This window comes from Coregonus lavaretus (assembly GCF_964263955.1).
Source record: "Coregonus lavaretus genome assembly, chromosome: 3".
Classification (NCBI taxonomy): Eukaryota; Metazoa; Chordata; class Actinopteri; order Salmoniformes; family Salmonidae; genus Coregonus; species Coregonus lavaretus.
In genome coordinates this window covers 44,777,911-44,804,437 of record NC_139990.1, presented here as the reverse complement: position 1 = coordinate 44,804,437, position 26,527 = coordinate 44,777,911, and the positions used below count along the sequence as shown (strand labels likewise).

Below are 26,527 nucleotides of genomic sequence, written 5' to 3'. Positions count from 1 at the left end.
GTAGTGTTGTGGTGTCTTAGGTCTCTCTTTATGTATTGTTGTGGTGTCTTAGGTCTCTCTATGTAGTGTTGTGGTGTCTTAGGTCTCTCTATGTAGTGTTGTTGTGTCTTAGGTCTCTCTTTATGTAGTGTTGTGGTGTATTAGATCTCTCTTTATGTAGTGTTGTGGTGTCTTAGGTATCGTTATGTAGTGTTGTGTTGTTGTCTTAAGTCTCTCTTTATGTAGTGTTGGGGTGTCTTAGGTCTCTCTTTATGTAGTGTTGTGTTGTTGTCTTAGGTCTCTCTTTATGTAGTGTTGTGGCGTCTTAGGTCTCTCTTTATGTAGTGTTGTGGCGTCTTAGGTCTCTCTTTATGTAGTGTTGTGGCGTCTTAGGTCTCTCTTTATGTAGTGTTGTGGTGTGTTAGGTCTCTCTTTATGTAGTGTTGTGGTGTCTTAGGTCTCTCTTTATGTAGTGTTGTGGTGTCTTAGGACTCTCTTTATGTAGTGTTGTGGTGTGTTAGGTCTCTCTTTATGTAGTGTTGTGGCGTCTTAGGTCTCTCTTTATGTAGTGTTGTGGTGTCTTAGGTCTCTCTTTATGTAGTGTTGTGTTGTTGTCTTAGGTCTCTCTTTATGTAGTGTTGCGTTGTCTTAGGTCTCTCTTTATGTAGTGTTGTGGTGTCTTAGGTCTCTCTTTATGTAGTGTTGTGGTGTCTTAAGTCTCTCTTTATGTAGTGTTGTGGAGTCTTAGGTCTCTCTTTATGTAGTGTTGTGGTGTCTTAGGTCTCTCTATGTAGTGTTGTGGTGTCTTAGGTCTCTCTTTATGTAGTGTTGTGTTGTTGTCTTAGGTCTCTCTTTATGTAGTGTTGTGTTGTTGTCTTAGGTCTCTCTTTATGTAGTGTTGTGGTGTCTTAGGTCTCTCTTTATGTAGTGTTGTGGTGTCTTAGATCTCTCTTTATGTAGTGTTGTGGTGTCTTAGGTCTCACTTTATGTAGTGTTGTGTTGTTGTCTTAGGTCTCTCTTTATGTAGTGTTGTGGTGTCTTAGGTCTCTCTTTATGTAGTGTTGTGGTGTCTTAGGTCTCTCTTTATGTAGTGTTGTGGTGTCTTAGGTCTCTCTTTATGTAGTGTTGTGTTGTCTTAGGTCTCTCTTTATGTAGTGTTGTGGCGTCTTAGGTCTGTCTTTATGTAGTGTTGTGTTGTTGTCTTAGGTCTCTCTTTATATAGTGTTGTGGTGTCTTAGGTCTCTCTTTATGTAGTCTTGTGTTGTTGTCTTGGGTCTCTCTTTATGTAGTGTTGTGTTGTTGTCTTGGGTCTCTCTTTATGTAGTGTTGTGTTGTTGTCTTAGGTCTCTCTTTATGTAGTGTTGTGGCATCTTAGGTCTCTCTTTATGAAGTGTTGTGTTGTTGTCTTAGGTCTCTCTTTATGCAGTGTTGCGTTGTCTTAGGTCTCTCTTTACGTAGTGTTGTGGTGTGTTAGGTCTCTCTTTATGTAGTGTTTTGGCGTCTTAGGTCTCTCTTTATGTAGTGTTGTGTTGTTGTCTTAGGTCTCTCTTTATGAAGTGTTGTGTTGTTGTCTTAGGTCTCTCTTTATGTAGTGTTGCGTTGTCTTAGGTCTCTCTTTATGTAGTGTTGTGGTGTCTTAGGTCGCTCTTTATGTAATGTTGTGTTGTTCTCTTAGGTCTCTCTTTATGTAGTGTTGTGGTGTCTTAGGTCTCTCTTTATGTAGTGTTGTGGCGTCTTAGGTCTCTCTTTATGTAGTGTTGTGGCGTCTTAGGTCTCTCTTTATGTAGTGTTGTGGCGTCTTAGGTCTCTTTATGTAGTGTTGTGTTGTTGTCTTAAGTCTCTCTTTATGTAGTGTTGGGGTGTCTTAGGTCTCACTTTATGTAGTGTTGTGTTGTTGTCTTAGGTCTCTCTTTATGTAGTGTTGTGGTGTCTTAGGTCTCTCTTTATGTAGTGTTGTGGTGTCTTAGGTCTCTCTTTATGTAGTGTTGTGGTGTCTTAGGTCTCACTTTATGTAGTGTTGTGTTGTTGTCTTAGGTCTCTCTTTATGTAGTGTTGTGGTGTCTTAGGTCTCTCTTTATGTAGTGTTGTGGTGTCTTAGGTCTCTCTTTATGTAGTGTTGTGGTGTCTTAGGTCTCTCTTTATGTAGTGTTGTGTTGTCTTAGGTCTCTCTTTATGTAGTGTTGTGGCGTCTTAGGTCTGTCTTTATGTAGTGTTGTGTTGTTGTCTTAGGTCTCTCTTTATATAGTGTTGTGGTGTCTTAGGTCTCTCTTTATGTAGTGTTGTGTTGTTGTCTTGGGTCTCTCTTTATGTAGTGTTGTGTTGTTGTCTTGGGTCTCTCTTTATGTAGTGTTGTGTTGTTGTCTTAGGTCTCTCTTTATGTAGTGTTGTGGCGTCTTAGGTCTCTCTTTATGAAGTGTTGTGTTGTTGTCTTAGGTCTCTCTTTATGCAGTGTTGCGTTGTCTTAGGTCTCTCTTTACGTAGTGTTGTGGTGTGTTAGGTCTCTCTTTATGTAGTGTTGTGGCGTCTTAGGTCTCTCTTTATGTAGTGTTGTGTTGTTGTCTTAGGTCTCTCTTTATGAAGTGTTGTGTTGTTGTCTTAGGTCTCTCTTTATGTAGTGTTGCGTTGTCTTAGGTCTCTCTTTATGTAGTGTTGTGGTGTCTTAGGTCGCTCTTTATGTAGTGTTGTGGTGTGTTAGGTCTCTCTTTATGTAGTGTTGTGGTGTCTTAGGTCTCTCTTTATGTAGTGTTGTGGTGTCTTAGGTCACTCTTTATGTAGTGTTGTGGTGTCTTAGGTCTCTCTATGTAGTGTTGTTGTGTCTTAGGTCTCTCTTTATGTAGTGTTGTGGTGTATTAGATCTCTCTTTATGTAGTGTTGTGGTGTCTTAGGTATCGTTATGTAGTGTTGTGTTGTTGTCTTAAGTCTCTCTTTATGTAGTGTTGGGGTGTCTTAGGTCTCTCTTTATGTAGTGTTGTGTTGTTGTCTTAGGTCTCTCTTTATGTAGTGTTGTGGCGTCTTAGGTCTCTCTTTATGTAGTGTTGTGGCGTCTTAGGTCTCTCTTTATGTAGTGTTGTGGCGTCTTAGGTCTCTCTTTATGTAGTGTTGTGGTGTGTTAGGTCTCTCTTTATGTAGTGTTGTGGTGTCTTAGGTCTCTCTTTATGTAGTGTTGTGGTGTCTTAGGACTCTCTTTATGTAGTGTTGTGGTGTGTTAGGTCTCTCTTTATGTAGTGTTGTGGCGTCTTAGGTCTCTCTTTATGTAGTGTTGTGGTGTCTTAGGTCTCTCTTTATGTAGTGTTGTGTTGTTGTCTTAGGTCTCTCTTTATGTAGTGTTGCGTTGTCTTAGGTCTCTCTTTATGTAGTGTTGTGGTGTCTTAGGTCTCTCTTTATGTAGTGTTGTGGTGTCTTAAGTCTCTCTTTATGTAGTGTTGTGGAGTCTTAGGTCTCTCTTTATGTAGTGTTGTGGTGTCTTAGGTCTCTCTATGTAGTGTTGTGGTGTCTTAGGTCTCTCTTTATGTAGTGTTGTGTTGTTGTCTTAGGTCTCTCTTTATGTAGTGTTGTGTTGTTGTCTTAGGTCTCTCTTTATGTAGTGTTGTGGTGTCTTAGGTCTCTCTTTATGTAGTGTTGTGGTGTCTTAGATCTCTCTTTATGTAGTGTTGTGGTGTCTTAGGTCTCACTTTATGTAGTGTTGTGTTGTTGTCTTAGGTCTCTCTTTATGTAGTGTTGTGGTGTCTTAGGTCTCTCTTTATGTAGTGTTGTGGTGTCTTAGGTCTCTCTTTATGTAGTGTTGTGGTGTCTTAGGTCTCTCTTTATGTAGTGTTGTGTTGTCTTAGGTCTCTCTTTATGTAGTGTTGTGGCGTCTTAGGTCTGTCTTTATGTAGTGTTGTGTTGTTGTCTTAGGTCTCTCTTTATATAGTGTTGTGGTGTCTTAGGTCTCTCTTTATGTAGTCTTGTGTTGTTGTCTTGGGTCTCTCTTTATGTAGTGTTGTGTTGTTGTCTTGGGTCTCTCTTTATGTAGTGTTGTGTTGTTGTCTTAGGTCTCTCTTTATGTAGTGTTGTGGCGTCTTAGGTCTCTCTTTATGAAGTGTTGTGTTGTTGTCTTAGGTCTCTCTTTATGCAGTGTTGCGTTGTCTTAGGTCTCTCTTTACGTAGTGTTGTGGTGTGTTAGGTCTCTCTTTATGTAGTGTTTTGGCGTCTTAGGTCTCTCTTTATGTAGTGTTGTGTTGTTGTCTTAGGTCTCTCTTTATGAAGTGTTGTGTTGTTGTCTTAGGTCTCTCTTTATGTAGTGTTGCGTTGTCTTAGGTCTCTCTTTATGTAGTGTTGTGGTGTCTTAGGTCGCTCTTTATGTAATGTTGTGTTGTTCTCTTAGGTCTCTCTTTATGTAGTGTTGTGGTGTCTTAGGTCTCTCTTTATGTAGTGTTGTGGCGTCTTAGGTCTCTCTTTATGTAGTGTTGTGGCGTCTTAGGTCTCTCTTTATGTAGTGTTGTGGCGTCTTAGGTCTCTTTATGTAGTGTTGTGTTGTTGTCTTAAGTCTCTCTTTATGTAGTGTTGGGGTGTCTTAGGTCTCACTTTATGTAGTGTTGTGTTGTTGTCTTAGGTCTCTCTTTATGTAGTGTTGTGGTGTCTTAGGTCTCTCTTTATGTAGTGTTGTGGTGTCTTAGGTCTCTCTTTATGTAGTGTTGTGGTGTCTTAGGTCTCACTTTATGTAGTGTTGTGTTGTTGTCTTAGGTCTCTCTTTATGTAGTGTTGTGGTGTCTTAGGTCTCTCTTTATGTAGTGTTGTGGTGTCTTAGGTCTCTCTTTATGTAGTGTTGTGGTGTCTTAGGTCTCTCTTTATGTAGTGTTGTGTTGTCTTAGGTCTCTCTTTATGTAGTGTTGTGGCGTCTTAGGTCTGTCTTTATGTAGTGTTGTGTTGTTGTCTTAGGTCTCTCTTTATATAGTGTTGTGGTGTCTTAGGTCTCTCTTTATGTAGTGTTGTGTTGTTGTCTTGGGTCTCTCTTTATGTAGTGTTGTGTTGTTGTCTTGGGTCTCTCTTTATGTAGTGTTGTGTTGTTGTCTTAGGTCTCTCTTTATGTAGTGTTGTGGCGTCTTAGGTCTCTCTTTATGAAGTGTTGTGTTGTTGTCTTAGGTCTCTCTTTATGCAGTGTTGCGTTGTCTTAGGTCTCTCTTTACGTAGTGTTGTGGTGTGTTAGGTCTCTCTTTATGTAGTGTTGTGGCGTCTTAGGTCTCTCTTTATGTAGTGTTGTGTTGTTGTCTTAGGTCTCTCTTTATGAAGTGTTGTGTTGTTGTCTTAGGTCTCTCTTTATGTAGTGTTGCGTTGTCTTAGGTCTCTCTTTATGTAGTGTTGTGGTGTCTTAGGTCGCTCTTTATGTAGTGTTGTGGTGTGTTAGGTCTCTCTTTATGTAGTGTTGTGGTGTCTTAGGTCTCTCTTTATGTAGTGTTGTGGTGTCTTAGGTCACTCTTTATGTAGTGTTGTGGTGTCTTAGGTCTCTCTTTATGTAGTGTTGTGGTGTGTTAGGTCTCTCTTTATGTAGTGTTGTGTTGTTGTCTTAGGTCTCTCTTTATGTAGTGTTGTGGTGTCTTAGGTCTCTCTTTATGTAGTGTTGTGGTGTCTTAGGTCTCTCTTTATGTAGTGTTGTGTTGTTGTCTTAGGTCTCTCTTTATGTAGTGTTGCGTTGTCTTAGGTCTCTCTTTATGTAGTGTTGTGGTGTCTTAGGTCTCTCTTTATGTAGTGTTGTGGTGTCTTAGGTCTCTCTTTATGTAGTGTTGTGGCGTCTTAGGTCTCTCTTTATGTAGTGTTGTGGCGTCTTAGGTCTCTCTGTAGTGTTGTGGTGTCTTAGGTCTCTCTTTATGTAGTGTTGTGGTGTCTTAGATCTCTCTTTATGTAGTGTTGTGGTGTCTTAGGTCTCACTTTATGTAGTGTTGTGTTGTTGTCTTAGGTCTCTCTTAATGTAGTGTTGTGGTGTCTTAGGTCTCTCTTTATGTAGTGTTGTGGTGTCTTAGGTCTCTCTTTATGTAGTGTTGTTGTGTCTTAGGTCTCTCTTTATGTAGTGTTGTGGTGTCTTAGGTCTCTCTTTATGTATTGTTGTGGTGTCTTAGTTCTCTCTATGTAGTGTTGTGGTGTCTTAGGTCTCTCTATGTAGTGTTGTTGTGTCTTAGGTCTCTCGTTATGTAGTGTTGTGGTGTCTTAGATCTCTCTTTATGTAGTGTTGTGGTGTCTTAGGTATCGTTATGTAGTGTTGTGTTGTTGTCTTAAGTCTCTCTTTATGTAGTGTTGGGGTGTCTTAGGTCTCTCTTTATGTAGTGTTGTGTTGTTGTCTTAGGTCTCTCTTTATGTAGTGTTTTGTTGTTGTCTTAGGTCTCTTTATGTAGTGTTGTGGTGTCTTAGGTCTCTCTTTATGTAGTGTTGTGGCGTCTTAGGTCTCTCTTTATGTAGTGTTTTGGTGTCTTAGGTCTCTCTTTATGTAGTGTTGTGGCATCTTAGGTCTTTCTTTATGTAGTGTTGTGGCGTCTTAGGTCTCTCTTTATGTAGTGTTGTGGCGTCTTAGGTCTCTTTATGTAGTGTTGTGTTGTTGTCTTAAGTCTCTCTTTATGTAGTGTTGTGTTGTTGTCTTAGGTCTCTCTTTATGTAGTGTTGTGTTGTTGTCTTAGGTCTCTCTTTATGTAGTGTTGTGGCGTCTTAGGTCTCTCTTTATGTAGTGTTGTAGCGTCTTAGGTCTCTCTTTATGTAGTGTTGTGGCGTCTTAGGTCTCTCTTTATGTAGTGTTGTGGCGTCTTAGGTCTCTCTTTATGTAGTGTTGTGGCGTCTTAGGTCTCTCTTTATGTAGTGTTGTGGTGTCTTAGGTCTCTCTTTATGTAGTGTTGTGGCGTCTTAGGTCTCTCTTTATGTAGTGTTGTGGCGTCTTAGGTCTCTCTTTATGTAGTGTTGTGGTGTCTTAGGTCTCTCTTTATGTAGTGTTGTTGCATCTTAGGTCTCTCTTTATGTAGTGTTGTGGCGTCTTAGGTCTCTCTTTATGTAGTGTTGTGGCGTCTTAGGTCTCTCTTTATGTAGTGTTGTGGCGTCTTAGGTCTCTCTTTATGTAGTGTTGTGTTGTTGTCTTAGGTCTCTCTTTATGTAGTGTTGTGGCATCTTAGGTCTCTTTATGTAGTGTTGTGTTGTTGTCTTAAGTCTCTCTTTATGTAGTGTTGGGGTGTCTTAGGTCTCTCTTTATGTAGTGTTGTGTTGTTGTCTTAGGTCTCTCTTTATGTAGTGTTGTGTTGTTGTCTTCGGTCTCTCTTTATGTAGTGTTGTGGCGTCTTAGGTCTCTCTATGTAGTGTTGTGGCGTCTTAGGTCTCTCTTTATGTAGTGTTGTGGCGTCTTAGGTCTCTCTTTATGTAGTGTTGTGTTGTTGTCTTAGGTCTCTCTTTATGTAGTGTTGTGTTGTTGTCTTCGGTCTCTCTTTATGTAGTGTTGTGGCGTCTTAGGTCTCTCTATGTAGTGTTGTGGAGTCTTAGGTCTCTCTTTATGTAGTGTTGTGGCGTCTTAGGTCTCTCTTTATGTAGTGTTGTGGCGTCTTAGGTCTCTCTTTATGTAGTGTTGTGGCGTCTTAGGTCTCTCTTTATGTAGTGTTGTGGTGTCTTAGGTCTCTCTTTATGTAGTGTTGTGGCGTCTTAGGTCTCTCTTTATGTAGTGTTGTGGCGTCTTAGGTCTCTCTTTATGTAGTGTTGTGGCGTCTTAGGTCTCTCTTTATGTAGTGTTGTGGCGTCTTAGTTCTCTCTTTATGTAGTGTTGTGGCGTCTTAGGTCTCTCTTTATGTAGTGTTGTGGCGTCTTAGGTCTCTCTTTATGTAGTGTTGTGGCGTCTTAGGTCTCTCTTTATGTAGTGTTGTGGTGTCTTAGGTCTCTCTTTATGTAGTGTTGTGGTGTCTTAGGTCTCTCTTTATGTAGTGTTGTGGCGTCTTAGGTCTCTCTTTATGTAGTGTTGTGGTGTCTTAGGTCTCTCTTTATGTAGTGTTGTGGTGTCTTAGGTCTCTCTTTATGTAGTGTTGTGGCGTCTTAGGTCTCTCTTTATGTAGTGTTGTGGTGTCTTAGATCTCTCTTTATGTAGTGTTGTGGTGTCTTAGGTATCGTTATGTAGTGTTGTGTTGTTGTCTTAAGTCTCTCTTTATGTAGTGTTGGGGTGTCTTAGGTCTCTCTTTATGTAGTGTTGTGTTGTTGTCTTAGGTCTCTCTTTATGTAGTGTTGTGTTGTTGTCTTAGGTCTCTTTATGTAGTGTTGTGGTGTCTTAGGTCTCTCTTTATGTAGTGCTGTGTTGTTGTCTTAGGTCTCTCTTTATGTAGTGTTGTGGCGTCTTAGGTCTCTCTTTATGTAGTGTTTTGGTGTCTTAGGTCTCTCTTTATGTAGTGTTGTGGCATCTTAGGTCTCTCTTTATGTAGTGTTGTGGCGTCTTAGGTCTCTCTTTATGTAGTGTTGTGGCGTCTTAGGTCTCTTTATGTAGTGTTGTGTTGTTGTCTTAAGTCTCTCTTTATGTAGTGTTGGGGTGTCTTAGGTCTCTCTTTATGTAGTGTTGTGTTGTTGTCTTAGGTCTCTCTTTATGTAGTGTTGTGTTGTTGTCTTAGGTCTCTCTTTATGTAGTGTTGTGGCGTCTTAGGTCTCTCTTTATTTAGTGTTGTAGCGTCTTAGGTCTCTCTTTATGTAGTGTTGTGGCGTCTTAGGTCTCTCTTTATGTAGTGTTGTGGCGTCTTAGGTCTCTCTTTATGTAGTGTTGTGGCGTCTTAGGTCTCTCTTTATGTAGTGTTGTGGTGTCTTAGGTCTCTCTTTATGTAGTGTTGTGGCGTCTTAGGTCTCTCTTTATGTAGTGTTGTGGCGTCTTAGGTCTCTCTTTATGTAGTGTTGTGGTGTCTTAGGTCTCTCTTTATGTAGTGTTGTGGCATCTTAGGTCTCTCTTTATGTAGTGTTGTGGCGTCTTAGGTCTCTCTTTATGTAGTGTTGTGGCGTCTTAGGTCTCTCTTTATTTAGTGTTGTGTTGTTGTCTTAGGTCTCTCTTTATGTAGTGTTGTGGCATCTTAGGTCTCTTTATGTAGTGTTGTGTTGTTGTCTTAAGTCTCTCTTTATGTAGTGTTGGGGTGTCTTAGGTCTCTCTTTATGTAGTGTTGTGTTGTTGTCTTCGGTCTCTCTTTATGTAGTGTTGTGGCGTCTTAGGTCTCTCTATGTAGTGTTGTGGCGTCTTAGGTCTCTCTTTATGTAGTGTTGTGGCGTCTTAGGTCTCTCTTTATGTAGTGTTGTGGCGTCTTAGGTCTCTCTTTATGTAGTGTTGTGGCGTCTTAGGTCTCTCTTTATGTAGTGTTGTGGTGTCTTAGGTCTCTCTTTATGTAGTGTTGTGGCGTCTTAGGTCTCTCTTTATGTAGTGTTGTGGCGTCTTAGGTCTCTCTTTATGTAGTGTTGTGGCGTCTTAGGTCTCTCTTTATGTAGTGTTGTGGCGTCTTAGGTCTCTCTTTATGTAGTGTTGTGGCGTCTTAGGTCTCTCTTTATGTAGTGTTGTGGCGTCTTAGGTCTCTCTTTATGTAGTGTTGTGGCGTCTTAGGTCTCTCTTTATGTAGTGTTGTGGTGTCTTAGGTCTCTCTTTATGTAGTGTTGTGGCGTCTTAGGTCTCTCTTTATGTAGTGTTGTGGCGTCTTAGGTCTCTCTTTATGTAGTGTTGTGGTGTCTTAGATCTCTCTTTACGTAGTGGTGTGGTGTCTCTCTTGTCGTGGTGTCTGTTTTGTCCTACAGTTTTATTTTTAATTCCAGCCCCCGTCTCTGCAGAAAGCCTTTTGCCTCTTGGCAGGCCAGCATTGTAAATCAGAATTGGTTCTTAACTGACTTACAGTTAAATAAAAAATTTCAACCAATCCCAGCCTTCAGATCAATTACATTTCCATTTATTTAGCAGACACTCTTATCCAGAGCGACTTACAGTTAGTGAATGCATACATTTTCATACTGGCCCCCCGTGGGAATTGATACCCACAACCCTGGCGTTGCAAACGCTATGCTTTACCAACTGAGCTACACGGGACCTATTAGGGGGCCATTAAATGTGACATAACCCAAGACAAAGAGGTCCTGTTTTCCGGGTGAGGTTAAAGCACGGGTGAGCAGGCAGTAACACAAGGAAGACACCAAATCCAGTCCAGATATCTGGCTCGTGTCCGACTCTTTCCTAGGAGAAGAGAGGAGGAACATAGAGGGGACATTTACTGTTTATTCCTCACTATTAACATTAAAACATTGTAATTATAGGCAGAGCTAGAACCACAGTATTTAAGTGTGTTTGAATATAGATACTAATCTACCGTCCTGAGCGTCCCATGTCATGACAGTTCTCTGATGTGACAGGCTAGAGAGAGTACTGTCTGACTGGATTACCACCCCAGGTCAGGATGTCTGCCCATTTAGTCATTGACTGTCCACACTTCCTGGGACAATTCCTCTGATTCACTTCCTTGTTTCACTAAAGAAACAGGTTGCTCAATGTGTAAAAAAACCAGGATTAATACATTTAAATAATCAGGTTCCTTATCAATCAGTTTCCTTCAATCACCAGTCACCACCATAGACTGGGAGATCTGCTTCATAGGAAACACTTTCACCATGTCCCATCTGAATGTGCACAAATGATAGCCGCATCTACAGTGCATTCGGAAAGTATTCAGACCCCTTGACTTTTTCCACATTTTGTTACGTTACAGCCTTATTCTAAAATAGACTAAATAATTTTTTTCACTCATCAATCTACACACAATACACCATAATGACAAAGCAAAAACAGGTTTTTAGGTGTTTCTACAACTTGATTGGAGTCCACCTGTGGTAAATTCAATTGATTGGACATGATTTGGAAAGGCACACACCTGTCTATATGTCAAGGGGTGCTGAAGGTGGGTGTGGTGCATGAATCAAGCGCAGGACGCAGAAGCTCAGTCCAAAAGACTTTAGTGCAATATTCACGTAGAAAATAAGCACAATAAGCCCGAAGGCGAAATAACGGCGCACACAGGCGTCAACCAAACGGCGCACGAACATGTGCGAAATACCTCTCCAAAACACTGGAGGGAAGTACGTAGCTCCAACACAAAACAGAAGAGCAATCACACACAAAGACAAACACACACAACGAGAACTAAATAGGACACTAACGAGGACTAACAAGACACAGGTGTACAACATCAAGACAAAACCAAACGAACATGAAACATAGATCGGTGGCAGCTAGTACTCCGTGGACGACGACCACCGAAGCCTGCCCAAACCAGGAGGAGGAGCAGCCTCGGCCGAAACCGTGACAGTACCCCCCCCTTGACGCGCGGCTCCAGCCGTGCGCCGACCCCGGCCTCGGGGACGACCAGGAGGACGCGGAGCAGGGCGCGTGGGATGGTCCCGGTGGAACTCCGACAGGAGAGATGGGTCTAGGATGTCCCTCCGCGGCACCCAGCACCGCTCCTCCGGGCCGTACCCCTCCCACTCCACGAGATACTGGAGACCCCCCATCCGGCGTCTTGAGTCCAAGATGGACCGAACGGTGTACGCCGGAGCCCCCTCGATGTCCAGTGGGGGCGGAGGAGTCTCCCCTATCTCATTGTCCTGGAGTGGACCAGCTACCACCGGCCTGAGAAGAGACACATGGAACGAGGGGTTAATATTCTTATACTCAACAGGTAGATGTAACCTATAACACACCTCGTTCAATCTTCTCAGGACTTTAAAGGGCCCCACAAACCGCCGACCCAGCTTCCGGCAGGGCAGGCGGAGGGGTAGGTTTCTGGTAGAGAGCCAGACTCGATCTCCGGGTGCGTACACCGGCCCCTCACTGCGGTGGAGATCGGCGCTCGCCTTGTGACGAAGGACGGCCCGCTGCAGGTGGACGTGGGCAGCGTTCCACGTCTCTTCCGAGCGCCTCATCCAATCATCCACCGCAGGGGCCTCGATCTGGCTCTGCTGCCAAGGTGCCAGAACCGGCTGGTAACCTAACACACATTGGAAGGGGGTTAGGTTGGTAGAGGAGTGGCGGAGAGAGTTCTGGGCCATCTCGGCCCAGGGAATGTACCGTGCCCACTCCTCCGGCCGGCCCTGGCAATACGACCTCAGAAACCTACCCACATCCTGGTTGACACGTTCTACCTGCCCGTTACTCTCCGGGTGGTACCCTGAGGTAAGGCTAACCGAGACCCCCAACCGCTCCATGAACGCTCTCCAAACACGGGAGGTAAACTGGGGGCCTCGATCAGACACTATATCCTCGGGCACCCCGTAATGCCGGAAGACGTGGGTAAATAGGGCCTCAGCGGTCTGTAGGGCAGTAGGAAGCCCCGACATAGGGAGAAGACGACAGGCCTTAGAGAACCGGTCCACAACGACCAGGATGGTGGTATTCCCCTGAGAGAGGGGAAGGTCTGTCACAAAATCCACCGAGAGGTGGGACCATGGTCGTTGTGGAACGGGCAGGGGTTGTAACTTACCCCTGGGCAGATGTCGGGGTCGACTTACACTGGGCGCACACCGAGCAGGAGGAGACATAAACCCTCACATCCCTAGCCAAAGTGGGCTACCAGTATTTAGTGCTAAGGCAATGCACTGTCCGGCCAATACCCGGATGTCCAGAGGAGGGTGACGTGTGAGCCCAGTAAATGAGTCGATCCCGAATCTCGAGCGGAACGTACTTCCGACCCTCAGGACACTGTGGAGGGCTGGGGTCGGTACGCAACGCTCGCTCGATTTCGGCATCGACCTCCCACACCACCGGTGCCACAAGGCAAGACTCCGGTAGTATGGGAGTAGGCTCAACGGACCTCTCCTCCGTGTCATACCGCCGGGACAGCGCATCTGCCTTACCATTCTGGGACCCAGGGATGTACGTGATTTTAAATACGAACCTGGTGAGAAACATACTCCATCGAGCCTGGCGAGGGTTCAGTCTCCTCGCTGCCCGGATGTACTCCAGGTTCCGATGGTCAGTCAAAATGAGGAAAGGGTGTTGAGCCCCCTCAAGCCAATGCCTCCACACCTTAAGGGCTTGAACTACAGCTAACAACTCCCTGTCCCCAACGTCATAGTTACGCTCCGCCGGGCTGAGCTTTTTTGAGTAAAAAGCACAGGGGCGGAGTTTAGGTGGCGTGCCGGACCGTTGAGAGAGAACGGCCCCTATACCAGCCTCAGACGCGTCTACCTCAACCTGAAAGGGTAATGCGGGATCCGGATGCGCCAGCACCGGAGCCGACGTAAACAGGTCCTTCAGTCTCCTAAAGGCCCTGTCCGCATCAGCTGACCACTGCAGGCGCACCGGACCCCCTTTCAGAAGGGACGTGATGGGAGCTGCCACCTGTCCAAAACCCCGGATAAACCTCCGGTAATAATTCGCAAAGCCCAAGAACTGCTGCACCTCTTTTACAGTGGTTGGAGTTTGCCAATTACGCACAGCGGACACACAATCCACCTCCATTCTCACCCCTGACGCGGACAACCGATAACCCAAAAAGGAGACAGACTCCTGGAAAAACAGACATTTCTCTGCCTTGACATATAGGTCGTGCTCCAACAGCCTCCTCAATACACGACGCACCAGGGTTATATGCTCGGCTCGGGTAGACGAGTACACCAGAATGTCATCAATGTACACGACCACCCCTTGTCCCTGCATATCCCGGAAAATGTCATCTACAAAGGATTGGAAGACTGATGGAGCATTCATCAACCCATATGGCATGACGAGATATTCGAAATGACCTGACATGGTACTAAACGCTGTCTTCCATTCGTCGCCCTCCCTAATGCGCACCAAGTTATACGCGCTCCTGAGATCCAATGTTGTGAAAAACCGCTCCATGCAATGACTCTGTCATGGTCGCAATCAGAGGGAGTGGATAACTGTATTTCACAGTAATCTGATTGAGACCACGGTAATCAATGCACGGGCGCAACCCTCCATCTTTCTTCTTCACAAAAAAGAAGCTCGAGGAGGCGGGAGAAGTGGAGGGCCGAATGTATCCCTGTCTCAAAGATTCGGCTATGTAAGTCTCCATAGCTTTTCTCTCCTCTTGAGACAAAGGATACACGTGGCTCCGTGGGAGCGCTGCTCCTACCTGGAGATCAATCGCACAATCCCCCTGTCTATGAGGAGGCAACTGCGTCGCCCTAGTTTTACTAAACGCGAGAGCTAAATCCCCATATTCAGGTGGAATGTGCAGTGCGGGCACTTGGTTTGGACTTTCCACCGAAGTCGCCCCCACGGAAACACCCAGACATCGCCCCTCGCACTGAGCAGACCACCCATCGAGAGCCCTCTGTTGCCACGAAATAGCAGGGTTATGGGTGCTTAACCAGGGAATTCCCAGCACCACTGGGTACGCAGGAGAGTCGATCTGATACAGCTGTATAGTCTCTTCATGACCCCCCTGCGCACACATCCTAAGTGGTGCTGTGATCTCCCTAATCAACCCCGACCCCAACGGGCGGCTATCTAAGGCATGAACGGGAAAAGGTTTGTCAACAGGTAGGAGAGGGATCCCTAAATCTAAACAAAACTTCCGATCAACAAAATTCCCAGCTGCGCCTGAATCTACTAGCGCCTTATGCTGGGAATGAGGTGCAACCTGTGGAAAGCACACAGGTATACAAAAGTGTGCAAAAAAAAGCTCTGGGTAAGTGGGACGTCTACTCACCTGGGAGGCCCCCCCAGTGCGTGGCCTGTTGTCTTCTCCCCCGGAGAACCCTCCCCAGCACCTGGCCGCAGTGTACCCTCCACGACCGCACTTGGTGCAGGAGACAGGCCCCCTCGGGCTCCTCCTCCTCCTTTCTCTAGCGCCGGCACCCCCGAGCTCCATAGGGCTCGGCTCGGAGGTGCCAGAGGGCGGAATGGACGGACCCCCCTCGGGACGTCCACGGGTGGCCAGCAGGGTGTCCAGACGGATGGACATATCGACCAACTGGTCGAAGGTGAGATGGGTATCCCTGCAGGCCAACTCACGTTGAACGTCCTCCCGTAGGCTACATCGAAAATGGTCGATGAGGGCCCGTTCATTCCACCCTGCGTCCGCCGCTAGAGTCCGGAACTCTAGAGCAAACGCCTGTGCGCTCCTCCTCCCCTGTTTCAGGTGAACTAGACGCTCCCCCGCCGCTTTGCCCTCAGGTGGATGGTCGAACACGGCCTTGAAGCGGCGGGAGAACTCGGCGTAGGAGATGGTGTTGGCGTCCATCTTCCTCCACTCGGTGTTAGCCCACTCCAACGCCTTGCCCGTGAGACAGGAGATGAGGGCGGAAACGCTCTCGTGTCCCGAGGGCACCGGGTGTACAGTGGCCAGGTAGAGCTCCACCTGCAGGAGGAACCCTGACACCCGGCAGCTGTTCCGTCATACGCCCTCGGGAGCGAGAGCCGAATCCCCCTGGGTTCCGGACCTTGGACTGGTGGACCGGCCGATGGGGTTGGCAGGGTAGGTGGAGGTGTGGGTACCCCGCTGGCCTCCCATCGGTGCAGGGTGTTGATGACGTCCTGTAGAGCGGTCCCCAGTTGTCGTATCTGGTCATCTTGGCCGCGAACATGCTCCTCGAGCGACTCAGGCGTAACTGCAGATCCTGCTGATTCCATCTTGGTGTGTGATTCTGTCAAGGGGTGCTGAAGGTGGGTGTGGTGCATGAATCAAGCGCAGGACGCAGAAGCTCAGTCCAAAAGACTTTAGTGCAATATTCACGTAGAAAATAAGCACAATAAGCCCGAAGGCGAAATAACGGCGCACACAGGCGTCAACCAAACGGCGCACGAACATGTGCGAAATACCTCTCCAAAACACTGGAGGGAAGTACGTAGCTCCAACACAAAACAGAAGAGCAATCACACACAAAGACAAACAGACACAACGAGAACTAAATAGGACACTAACGAGGACTAACAAGACACAGGTGTACAACATCAAGACAAAACCAAACGAACATGAAACATAGATCGGTGGCAGCTAGTAGTCCGGGGACGACGACCGCCGAAGCCTGCCCGAACCAGGAGGAGGAGCAGCCTCGGCCGAAACCGTGACACTATATAAGGTACCACAGTAGTTGACAGTGCATGTCAGAGCAAAAACCAAGCCATGAGGTTGAAGGAATTGTCCGTAAAGCTCCGAGACAGGATTGTGTCGAGGCACAGATCTGGGGAAGGGTACCAAAAAATGTCTGCAGCATTGAAGGTCCCCAAAAACACAGTGGCCTCCATCATTCTTAAATGGAAGAAGTTTGGAACCACCAAGACTCTTCCTAGAGCTGGCCGCCTGGCCAAACTGAGCAATCTGAGCAATCGGGGGAGAAGGGCCTTGGTCAGGGAGGTGACCAAGAACCCAATTGTCACTCTGACAGAGCTCCAGAGTTCCTCTGTGGAGATGGGAGAACCTTCCAGAAGGACAACCATTTCTGCAGCACTCCACCAATCAAGCCTTTATGGTAGAGTGGCCAGACGGAAGCCACTCCTCAGTAAAAGGCACATGTCAGCCTGCTTGGAGTTTGCCAAAAGGCACCTAAAGGACTCTCAGACCATGAGAAACAAGATTCTGTGGTCTAATGAAACCAAGATGGAACTCTTTGGCCTGAATGCCAAGCGTCACGTCTGGAGAAAACCTGCCACCATCCCTACAGTGAAGCATGGTGGTGGCAGCATCATGCTGGGGGGATGTTTTTCAGTGGCAGGGACTGGGAGACTAGTCAGGATCGAGGGAAAGATGAACAGAGCAAAGTACAGAGAGATCCTTGATTAAAACCTGCTCCAGTGCGCTCAGGACCTCAGACTGGGGCGAAGGTTCACCTTCCAACAGGACAACGACCCTAAGCACACAGCCAAGACAATGCAAGAGTGGCTTCGGGACAAGTCTCTGAATGTCCATGAGTGGCCCAGCCAGAGCCCGGACTTGAACTCGATCGAACATCTCTGGAGAGACCTGAAATAGCTGTGCAGCGACACTCTCAATCCAACCTGACAGAGCTTGAGAGGATCTGCAGAGAAGGATGGGAGAAACCCCAAATGTAGGTGTGCCAAGCTTGTAGCATCATACCCAAGAAGACTCGAGGCTGTAATCGCTGCCAAAGGTGCTTCAAGAGAGTACTGAGTAAAGGGTCTGAATACTTATGTAAATGTCATATTTTCGTTTTTTATCTATAATACATTTGCAAACATTTATAATAACTTGTTTTTGCTTTTTCATTATGGGGTATTGTGTGTAGATTGATGAAGAAGGAGAACAAACTATTTAATCCATTTTAGAATAAGGCTGTAACGTAACAAAATGTGGAAAAAGTCAAGGGGTCTGAATACTTTCCAAATGCACTTTAATCTTCTGTTTGCTATTCAGGAAATGAAAACAGAACTGACTGACCCAGGCCTGCATCTAACAGTCTGGGCCTTTAGAATAACACTGTGCAGGTTATTGTTTTACAGTAATAGTTACTTTGTGGTTTCCCTTCACTAGACATGTTGAAGGCAGGCAGGTAGTGTTGCCTGTACCTGGTGAGCTGTCCTCTAAGATGGCTCTGGCTCTGACACTCCACATTACTGGGAGCAGTGTGATGATGGAGGTAATGGCTGTAAAATGCACTATCTGGGACGGCACAGATTGTCACAAGTGAGATGTCAACATGCCTGGCTGTCACTCGCTTAGTATCATATAGGAAGAGACAGAGATGTATTGTCTATTTATTTAGGTCTGATTTTGCATGATCAAATATAGTTTCAGTGGTTTCTTTAGTTAAAGTAAACATGAAGGAAGAGAAGTACCTGACGGAGGGACACAGCTTCCCTTTGTGAAGACAAAACAACAATGCACCTGACATTTTTCATAAACGGAGGTGGCAGGTTACAGTGTATGTATGCACCTGTTCTACATTTAAATGATGTGATGTCTCAAGCTCAAGAAATGTGTGTCACTTTCTATTTTTTAACCGTGCTCAATCTGTAAACGCAACTTCCTGCACATGTTGCAGTGAGAGTAGGTTAAAATTAATAGTCAATTATAGAGTTAATTAAAATATTGTAATGTACCGAGTCGACCCCTAAATCTGAGCCAGATCGTCAGTGTCCATTTGAATAAGACATACAGCTAATCCCCACGACCCTGTTTTGATGTTGACTGTAGATCACCATCATTATGCTTATTGACGTCACATGATCCTCCACATCAGACAGTGTCTCCTCTGCCCGGCCTATTAAAGATGACGGCCATTTCCAAACACACAGTGTGCGTCCCAAATGGCACCTTATTCCCTATATAGTGCACTAGTTTTGACCAGGGTCCGTAGTAGGGCTCTGGTCGAAAGTAGTGCACTATGTAGTGAATAGGGTGCCGTTTAGGACTTAGGAGGGGCCCGCTGTATTAATAGTACACCTGTAGCTTTTCTTTTTTACAGGAACAATATAACATGACTAAAGGATGCATCCTCTTCCACATACAACACTCATACAACACTCATACAACATCCACAAACCCAAACATCAACAGCATTAACATAAACTGTAGCTTGTCAAGTGTAAAAAGTCATGCGTGCTTGACAATTCCTTTCTCCTGGTTTCTTCCTTGCACCGACAGTAGAGCAAAGAACAGAACACACAGGAACAGGTTGTCTGAGACTGTCAGCACCAAAAACATGGACTGTCTGTGTGAACTGAACGTGAACACTGTGTGGAATGTTTCTGTTGCCTGCCTTCTTTTTGTTAACAAGCCAAGGGAGGATTCAGCGGAGAGACTTCACCCTTGGCAGCGAAACCAGAGGAGCAAAACCCCCAAATGCCCCCAGGCAAAACCAACCTGCACAAAGAATGGACCAGCACTCTGCCTTTTCAGACTCAGTGAGGCAGTGTAGTTTGTGATTAATGAGATGTGACTACTTTTGTTGAGGGAGCCTTTTATACTGTAGCCTTCCCATTCACTGACACTCTACGTCCCAAATGGCACCCTCTTCCCTTTATAGTGCCCTATGGGCCCTGGTCAAAATAAGTGGAACGCACACACTGAGCATGGAGTGTTATCGCAGTCAGAGATTAGGGTTGTAGGGTTTAGCAGGTGAACATCAATGCCTGCCTCTATAGAGGGAAGTGTTCATGTAATATTGTGGCAGGTGCTAAAAATAGCACGCCCTTACTATGTCAGACTGAGTTGTTCTCCAGGGCTTGGAGTAAAGGATCAGGTTGGTAGGGTTTGTGAATTATTATGCAACGTTTAAGGGTCGGTTTCCTGGACACAGATTATGCTTAGTCTTGGATTAAAAACCATGTTCAATGGACAACCCCATTGAAAATGGGAAACCGGCCCTACAACATGTTGCTGGGTTTTATACTACACAGGAAGTATTCCTACTAGAAATATTTCATAATGCCATAATGAAAAATTAAAAATACTACAGTTGAAATATAATTAAGCAATAAGGTCCGAGGGGGTGTGGTATATGTCCAATATACCACGGCTAAGGGCTGTTCTTTCGTACGACGCAACGCGGAGTGCCTGCATACAGCCCTTAGCCGTGGTATATTGGCAATATACCTCAAACCCCCAAGGTGCCTTATTGCTATTATTAACTGGTTACCAATGTAATTACAGCAGTACAAATAAATGTTTGTCATACAGGTGGTATACCACAGCTTTCATCCAATCAGCATTCAGGGCTCGAACCACCCAGTTTATAATATGTAATAATGTGCGCAAAATAAAACCTCTGGACTCATTCAGCTATATACTGTAACATTGGACCATGCAAGCTATGCAATTGACAATAACTTTCCTGCAAACATATAAAATATTATGCATTGTGCATTAGCCCATGCATTAAGCATTGATTGGGGGTTTAATTAAATATTATTATTTTTATCCCCTTAGAGGCAATTAATGGGATGAGTTAGTTATATAATCTTACTAGCTATTTACCCTAAATCACCCTAATGTATATAAACTGCACACATGAGCGCTATAAGAGGTCAAGGAAGTCACGTGAGTCGCGACCCATGCAGATGTGCGCAAGAAAAGTTTTGAGAGGGTGACAACTGGCGAGCGTGACGCGTGACTGTATTTTACAGTAGATCAAACACGCATACTAGCTGTCCGCAGAGCGGTCCAAAACGCCTCCTGAGAAGTCCAAGTAGTCTATGACAAGATATGATTTAGGAATACCTTTTAAAGTCTTACAGTGGAGTCATTTTCACAGGGAACATGTAAGTAGCCCTTACATGCTGGATCACTTGGTGGATACTGGATAGAAAACATTCCCTCGCGCAAAAGTCCACCTGTGTAATTTGGATTAATTGATTAATGTTTTTAGCGCAAAAAACAATACTCTCTGCTTTTTGGGTGGTTCGAGGAGGTGACCACCACCACCACCTCTTGACTGACCCGCTGTGGAGGAATGAGTGATGCCGGAGAGAGGATGTACCATCGGGAGTCTGGTGGTACTGTCTGTGTTGGAGATGGGGCTCGGTGCGTCCAGCATCGCCCTCGGGGTGGTCGGCATCATCCGAGTCAGGTCGGTTCACAAGCTGCAGCTTGGGGATGCCTCCCCTATATGGAGCGGAGTGTGTGTAAGTCAAATAATTCACTTTTGCAGTATTATTACCTCTATGGTTAATAGGAATGGGAGGGTATAACTTTTTATTTCCCCCCAGTTTCTCATCTGTGGACTATGTGGGATGGTGTGTGCAAAGAAGAGGTCAGGCTTGATTGTAAGTTGATTTTAATACAATGTATTTAACATGGGTACACTCTTAGAAAAAAAGGTGCTATCTAGAACCTAAATGGGTTCTTTGGCTGTCCCCATAGGAGAACCATTTGAAGAACCTTTTTTGGTTTCAGGGAGAACCTTTTTGGAGCCAGGTATAATCCTTTCCACAGAGGGTTCTACCTGGAACCCAAAAGGATTCTACCTGGAACCCAAAATGTTTCTCCTATGGGGACAGCCGAATAACCATTTTGGAACCCTTTTTTCGAACATGCAGTGCATTGTTGGGGTTAGAGCTTGCAAGGGTTAGAGCTTGCAAGAAAGGCATTTCACTGTACTTGTGCATGTGACATCAAAACTCGAAACTTGAAACACCTAGGGCCGGCTCCAGGCATAAGCGACATAAGCGGTTGCTTAGGGCCCGAGGCCGCTGTTATGTCAGTCACTGACAGTCACTCAATTGGCCATGTCAGCTAACCATTTTTTGATTGCTAAATTAGTCTAGCCAGCCATCTAAACTTGTAGTAATCATGGCCGAGTACCGACCAGGCATGCAGGGCACGTGCTCAGAGGCCCTGACCTCCAGAGGGCCCCCCATTGATTTTATTAGTCACTCTCATTCAGATATCATTAACATGGCATAAGTCATGGCAAAATGTGTAGAATTGTAGGAAATTAGCTTTAAAACTGCAAAAATGTCTCTCCACCCCATGGCAAAATGTGTAGAATTGCAGGAAATTTGCTTTAAAACAACAACAATTTCTCTTCACCCCATGGCAAAATGTGTAGTAGTAGTAGTAATTTAGCAGACGCTCTTATCCAGAGCCACATACAATTAGCACATTCATCTTAAGATAGCTAGGTGGGACAACCACATATCTCAGTCATAGTAAGTACATTTATTTTGCTGTGATTCTATCTCTCTCTCCCTCCCTCTCCCTCTCCCTCCCTCTCTCTCTCTCCAGATGATCCTGTTTTCAGCCTGCTGTATCTGTGGGCTGATCAGTGGGATCCTAAACTTCCAGTTTGTGCGTGTGGTGGCAAAGCGTCCCGATGCCCTGTCGTCCCTCTACCTGGCCATCATGGTGCTGGCCTGCCTGGGCATCGGAGTGTCCATCCTGTTTACCTGGCTCACCTGTCGTCTGGCCAGCAGCGAACAGCAGAGGATGTACCTGGAGAGAGAGCTGTCCCTGCACCACTCCCATGAGATGAGTGAAAAGGTGAGCTCAGATAAAAAATTAATGGAAAACTCAATAATGTTATATAATTGGAAATGTGAATATTAATCATAAAATAAAATAGTGACATTTCAGTCAGACAGAGTGAATGGCCTGTCATTTCTGTCACTATGTGTTTCTAAAGCAGTGGTTTTCCAACTCCGGTCCTCCAGTACCCCCAACGATACACATTATTATTGTAGCCCCAGACAAGCACACCTGATTCAACTTGTCAACTAATCATCAAGCCCTCAATGAGTTGAATCAGGTATGTTTGTCCAGGGCTACAACAAAAATGTGTACTGTTGGAAGTACTCGAGGACCAGAGTTGGGAACCACTCTTCTAAAGAGGGATATGAATGCACCACAGGAGGTTGGTTCAACCTTACTTGGGGAGGACGGGATCATGGTAATGACTGGAGCAGACTTAGTGGAATGGTATCAAATACATGGTTTCCAGGTGTTTGATGCCATTCCATTTGCTCCGTTCTAGCCATTATTATGAACCGTCCTCCCCTCAGCAGCCTCCACTGGAATTCACCTATTTTTAGTCGCTCTGCATAAGAGTGTCTGCTAACTAAAATGACTAAAAAGTAATAATTGAGAACCTTGTATAACCCCACTGTACTATTCTTTATTCCAGGAGTTTGCTGAGAGATCTGAAAGAGCAGCCAGCATCCCCCAGATCTCCTTCAATGGAAAGTCCTCACCTCCATTATCATTAGGCTAAAGCCCAGCTGTGTTACTGTATTCAAAGCAACTTGGAGACAATGTTGGTTCCATACAACCCCAACGGTTGCAGGGGACGTGATCTCTTGCACTTAACTGATACACAAAGGAATCAACTTAATCAACGGAAGTTACGGCAACGCTATGAGAAGGCACTATGAGATTTGACAATCGTCTCACCAATGACGATGGAGGCTGAATGATGCACCTGGATAGTACATGGAAACAGCAGGTAAAGGGGACAAAGCTATGGCACCTCCAAAGGCTCAAAAAGAATAACTAAAACATTTGAGATTGTCAGTGTTGAGACATTGAGAGACATTACTGCTTCAGGGTTTGACTGGTCATATAGATGATGTCACACGGTGGATGTTGTTTCCAGTACTAATATTTATTTTAATTATTATTTATGTATGTATTATTTAAATATATTATTGTTTATTCATAAGCATGCAAATATAATAACGTCCCATCTGTGACATGGTTTTACAATTTAGAGAATTATAATGAATTAAAGGTTTAATGATGGTGATATATAATATAATAAGCCATTTAGCAGACGCTTTTATCCAAAGCAACTTACAGTCATGCGTGCATGCATTATTTTAATTTTTTTTGTGTATGGGTGGTCCCGGGGATCAAACCCACTACCTTGGCGTTACAAGTGCCGTACTCAACCAGCTGAGCTACAGAGGACCATGATGATGATGAATGATGGATGACAACAATGATGATGGATGACGACTTCGATGGATGATGATGAATGATGATGATGATGGTGATGATTTTGATGACTTTATTGTATCCAGTAGGAAATTAATTCTAAATGCATTAGTATATTTTGCAGCAGACCACAACCAGTAGCAGGCAGTAGTGATAGTTATATTTTCCCCACTAGAGGGAGCACTCCATCTCCTTTTAACTTATGTCTGTCCCAAATGGCACCCTATTCCCTATATAGTGCACTACTTTTGACCAGAGCCCTATGGACAAAGGTAGTGCACTATATAGGGAATAGGGACTCAGACGATGATTCTTGTAGTAGAACGTTTGAACAGCATAATAAATCTGGAACCTTATGAATACATGAGTGTTGCAGTTTGTGTATCCCTTAACCTGAAAATATCCAGTCCTATTTATGGGAATGCTGTCCAGAGAAGTTAAGCCAGTGGACGGACGAGGAAAGACATTCCATTAATTTACATTCATGTATTTTCTTACCGACTCCCTCATCCCTTGCAAAGTAAGAATTCAGATTATGGGCAACGTCCCAAACGGCACCCTATTCCCTACACAGTGCACTACTTTTGACCAGAGCCCATAGGGAGGATGCCATTTGGGACACAGAGAGACTGTATCCCGGGGAGCTGTGAAAACCACCAGAACTTCCTGTAAAGTGAAACCTCGTCCTTCCAAGGCCACCCCTGCTCTCATGGGGACATTGGACAGGGTGAAACCTCCCAAACAAAGCTCCCCTGAAGGTCCTCACCCAGCTCTGTCTGTCCTATAAATCTGTTGCCATGGTGAACCAGGTGGAGGTGTGGGAGACAAACTGACTGACTGCTATATTTTTCTCCTTTCCCCTTTTTGGGGAAAAACTTCCAAATACTGTTTCACCTGGCTCTAGTCCTGGACAGCTAACTGACTGACTGACTGACTGACTGACTGACTGGCTGACTAACTGACTGACTGGCTGACTGACTGACTGACTGACTGACTGACTGGCTGACTGACTGACTAACTGACTGGCTGACTGGCTGACTGACTGACTGGCTGACTAACTGACTGACTGGCTGACTGACTGACTGACTGACTGACTGACTGGCTGGCTGACTAACTGACTGGCTGACTGACTGACTGACTGGCTGACCAACTGACTGGCTGACTGGCTGACTAACTGACTGGCTGACTGACTGACTGGCTGACTAACTGACTGACTAACTGACTGGCTGGCTGGCTGGCTGGCTGGCTGACTGGCTGACTGACTGGCTGACTGACTGACTGACTAACTGACTGACTGACTGGCTGACTAAGTGACTGACTGACTGACTGACTGACTGGCTGACTGACTGACTGGCTGACTAACTGACTGACTGGCTGACTGACTGGCTGACTAACTGACTGACTGACTGACTGACTGGCTGACTAACTGACTGACTGACTGGCTGACTGACTGACTGACTGACTGATTGACTGGCTGACTAACTGACTGACTGGCTGACTAACTGACTAACTGACTGACTGGCTGACTGACTGACTGACTGGCTGGCTGGCTGACTGGCTGACTGGCTGACTGGCTGACTGGCTGACTAACTGACTGGCTGACTGGATGACTGACTGACAGACTGGCTGACTAACTGACTGGCTGACTGGCTGACTGGCTGACTAACTGACTGGCTGACTAACTGACTGGCTGGCTGACTGACTGACTGACTGACTGGCTGACTGGCTCACTGGCTGACTGGCTGACTGACTGACTGACTGGCTGACTGGCTGGCTGACTGGCTGATTGGCTGGCTGGCTGACGGACTGACAGACTAACTGACTGGCTGGCTGACTGACTGACTGGCTGACTGACTGGCTGACTGGCTGACTGGCTGGCTGACTGGCTGGCTGACTGGCTGGCAGACTGGCTGGCAGACTGTCTGACTGACTGACTGGCTGACTGACTTGCTGACAGACTGACTGACACACTGACTGACTGACTGACTGACTGACTGGCTGACAGACTGACTGACTGACTGACACACTGACTGACTAACTGACTGACGGGCTGGCTGGCTGGCTGACTATCTGACTGACTGGCTGACTAACTGACTGACTGGCTGACTGACTGACTGGCTGGCAGACTGGCTGGCAGACTGGCTGGCTGGCTGGCTGGCTGACTGACTGGCTGACTGGCTGACTGGCTGACTGACTTTCTGACAGACTGACTGACACACTGACTGACTGACTGACTGACTGACTGGCTGACAGACTGACAGACTGACTGACACACTGACTGACTAACTGACTGACTGGCTGGCTGACTAACTGACTGGCTGGCTGACTAACTGACTGACTGGCTGACTAACTGATTGGCTGACTGACTGGCTGGCTGACTGACTGACTGACTGGCTGACTGGCTGACTGACTGACTGGCTGGCTGGCTGACTGACTGACTGGCTGACTGGCTGGCTGGCTGGCTGACTGGCTGACTGACTAACAGACTGGCTGACTTGCTGGCTGGCTGGCCAATAATAACTTATTCTATTATTCCATTGTATTTTTCTTTCCTTCAGGAGAGACTTTAGGGTTATTTCCTTCAGGAGAGACTTTAGGGTTATTTCCTTCAGGAGATACTTTAGGGTTCTTTCCTTCAGGAGATACTTTATGGTTCTTTCCTTCAGGAGATACTTTAGGGTTCTTTCCTTCAGGAGAGACGTTAGGGTTCTTTCCTTCAGCAGAGACTTTAGGGTTCTTTCCTTCAGGAGAGACGTTAGGGTTCTTTCCTTCAGGAGATACTTTAGGGTTCTTTGGGGTTATTTCCTTCAGGAGAGTCTTTAGGGTTCTTTCCTTCAGGAGATACTTTAGGGTTATTTCCTTCAGGAGAGACTTTAGGGTTCTTTAGGGTTCTTTCCTTCAGGAGATACTTTACGGTTCTTTCCTTCAGGAGAGACTTTAGGGTTCTTTCCTTCAGGAGAGACTTTAGGGTTCTTTCCTTCAGGAAATACTTTAGGGTTCTTTCCTTCAGGAGAGACGTTAGGGTTCTTTCCTTCAGGAGAGACGTTAGGGTTCTTTCCTTCAGGAGAGACTTTAGGGTTCTTTCCTTCAGGAGAGACTTTAGGGTTCTTTCCTTCAGGAGAGACTTTAGGGTTCTTTCCTTTAGGAGAGACTTTAGGGGAAGAACTCAGAGACAGACATATGCCATCTTTTATGTTTTC

The 26,527-nt window shown here is 45.5% G+C and overlaps 1 protein-coding gene and 3 long non-coding RNA genes across 4 annotated transcripts; all 4 read left to right on the top strand.

Annotated features, from left to right (window-relative positions):
• Positions 1 to 558: 558 nt before the first annotated feature.
• Positions 559 to 2,724, top strand: LOC311106542. The gene is made up of 4 exons (XR_014610336.1): positions 559 to 599; positions 790 to 859; positions 1,486 to 1,520; positions 1,655 to 2,724. It is a non-coding gene; the product is annotated as an uncharacterized lncRNA (long non-coding RNA).
• A 522-nt stretch (positions 2,725 to 3,246) lies between these two features.
• Positions 3,247 to 5,748, top strand: LOC311125506. The gene is made up of 5 exons (XR_014612882.1): positions 3,247 to 3,287; positions 3,478 to 3,547; positions 4,174 to 4,208; positions 4,343 to 5,624; positions 5,689 to 5,748. It is a non-coding gene; the product is annotated as an uncharacterized lncRNA (long non-coding RNA).
• Positions 5,749 to 7,267: 1,519 nt separating this feature from the next.
• Positions 7,268 to 8,956, top strand: LOC311115200. The gene is made up of 3 exons (XR_014611203.1): positions 7,268 to 7,370; positions 8,141 to 8,570; positions 8,731 to 8,956. It is a non-coding gene; the product is annotated as an uncharacterized lncRNA (long non-coding RNA).
• Positions 8,957 to 20,322: 11,366 nt separating this feature from the next.
• LOC311125495 (transmembrane protein 196-like) lies at positions 20,323 to 22,908 on the top strand. Its single transcript, XM_084158410.1, has 4 exons — positions 20,323 to 20,521; positions 20,606 to 20,662; positions 21,624 to 21,878; positions 22,519 to 22,908. The coding sequence occupies exons 1-4, from the start codon at positions 20,357 to 20,359 to the stop codon at positions 22,603 to 22,605; spliced, it is 564 nt and encodes a 187-aa protein (XP_084014536.1). The 5' UTR covers positions 20,323 to 20,356; the 3' UTR covers positions 22,606 to 22,908.
• The last annotated feature ends 3,619 nt before the right edge of the window (positions 22,909 to 26,527 follow it).

Bases quoted from the DNA above. Each gene is read 5' to 3' on its own strand.
- LOC311125495 (XM_084158410.1), top strand. From the start codon at position 20,357: ATGCCGGAGAGAGGATGTACCATCGGGAGTCTGGTGGTACTGTCTGTG. The intron at 20,522-20,605 runs GTAAGTCAAATA...ATTTCCCCCCAG, and splicing joins CTATATGGAGCGGAGTGTGT to TTTCTCATCTGTGGACTATG. The intron at 21,879-22,518 runs GTGAGCTCAGAT...TCTTTATTCCAG, and splicing joins CCCATGAGATGAGTGAAAAG to GAGTTTGCTGAGAGATCTGA.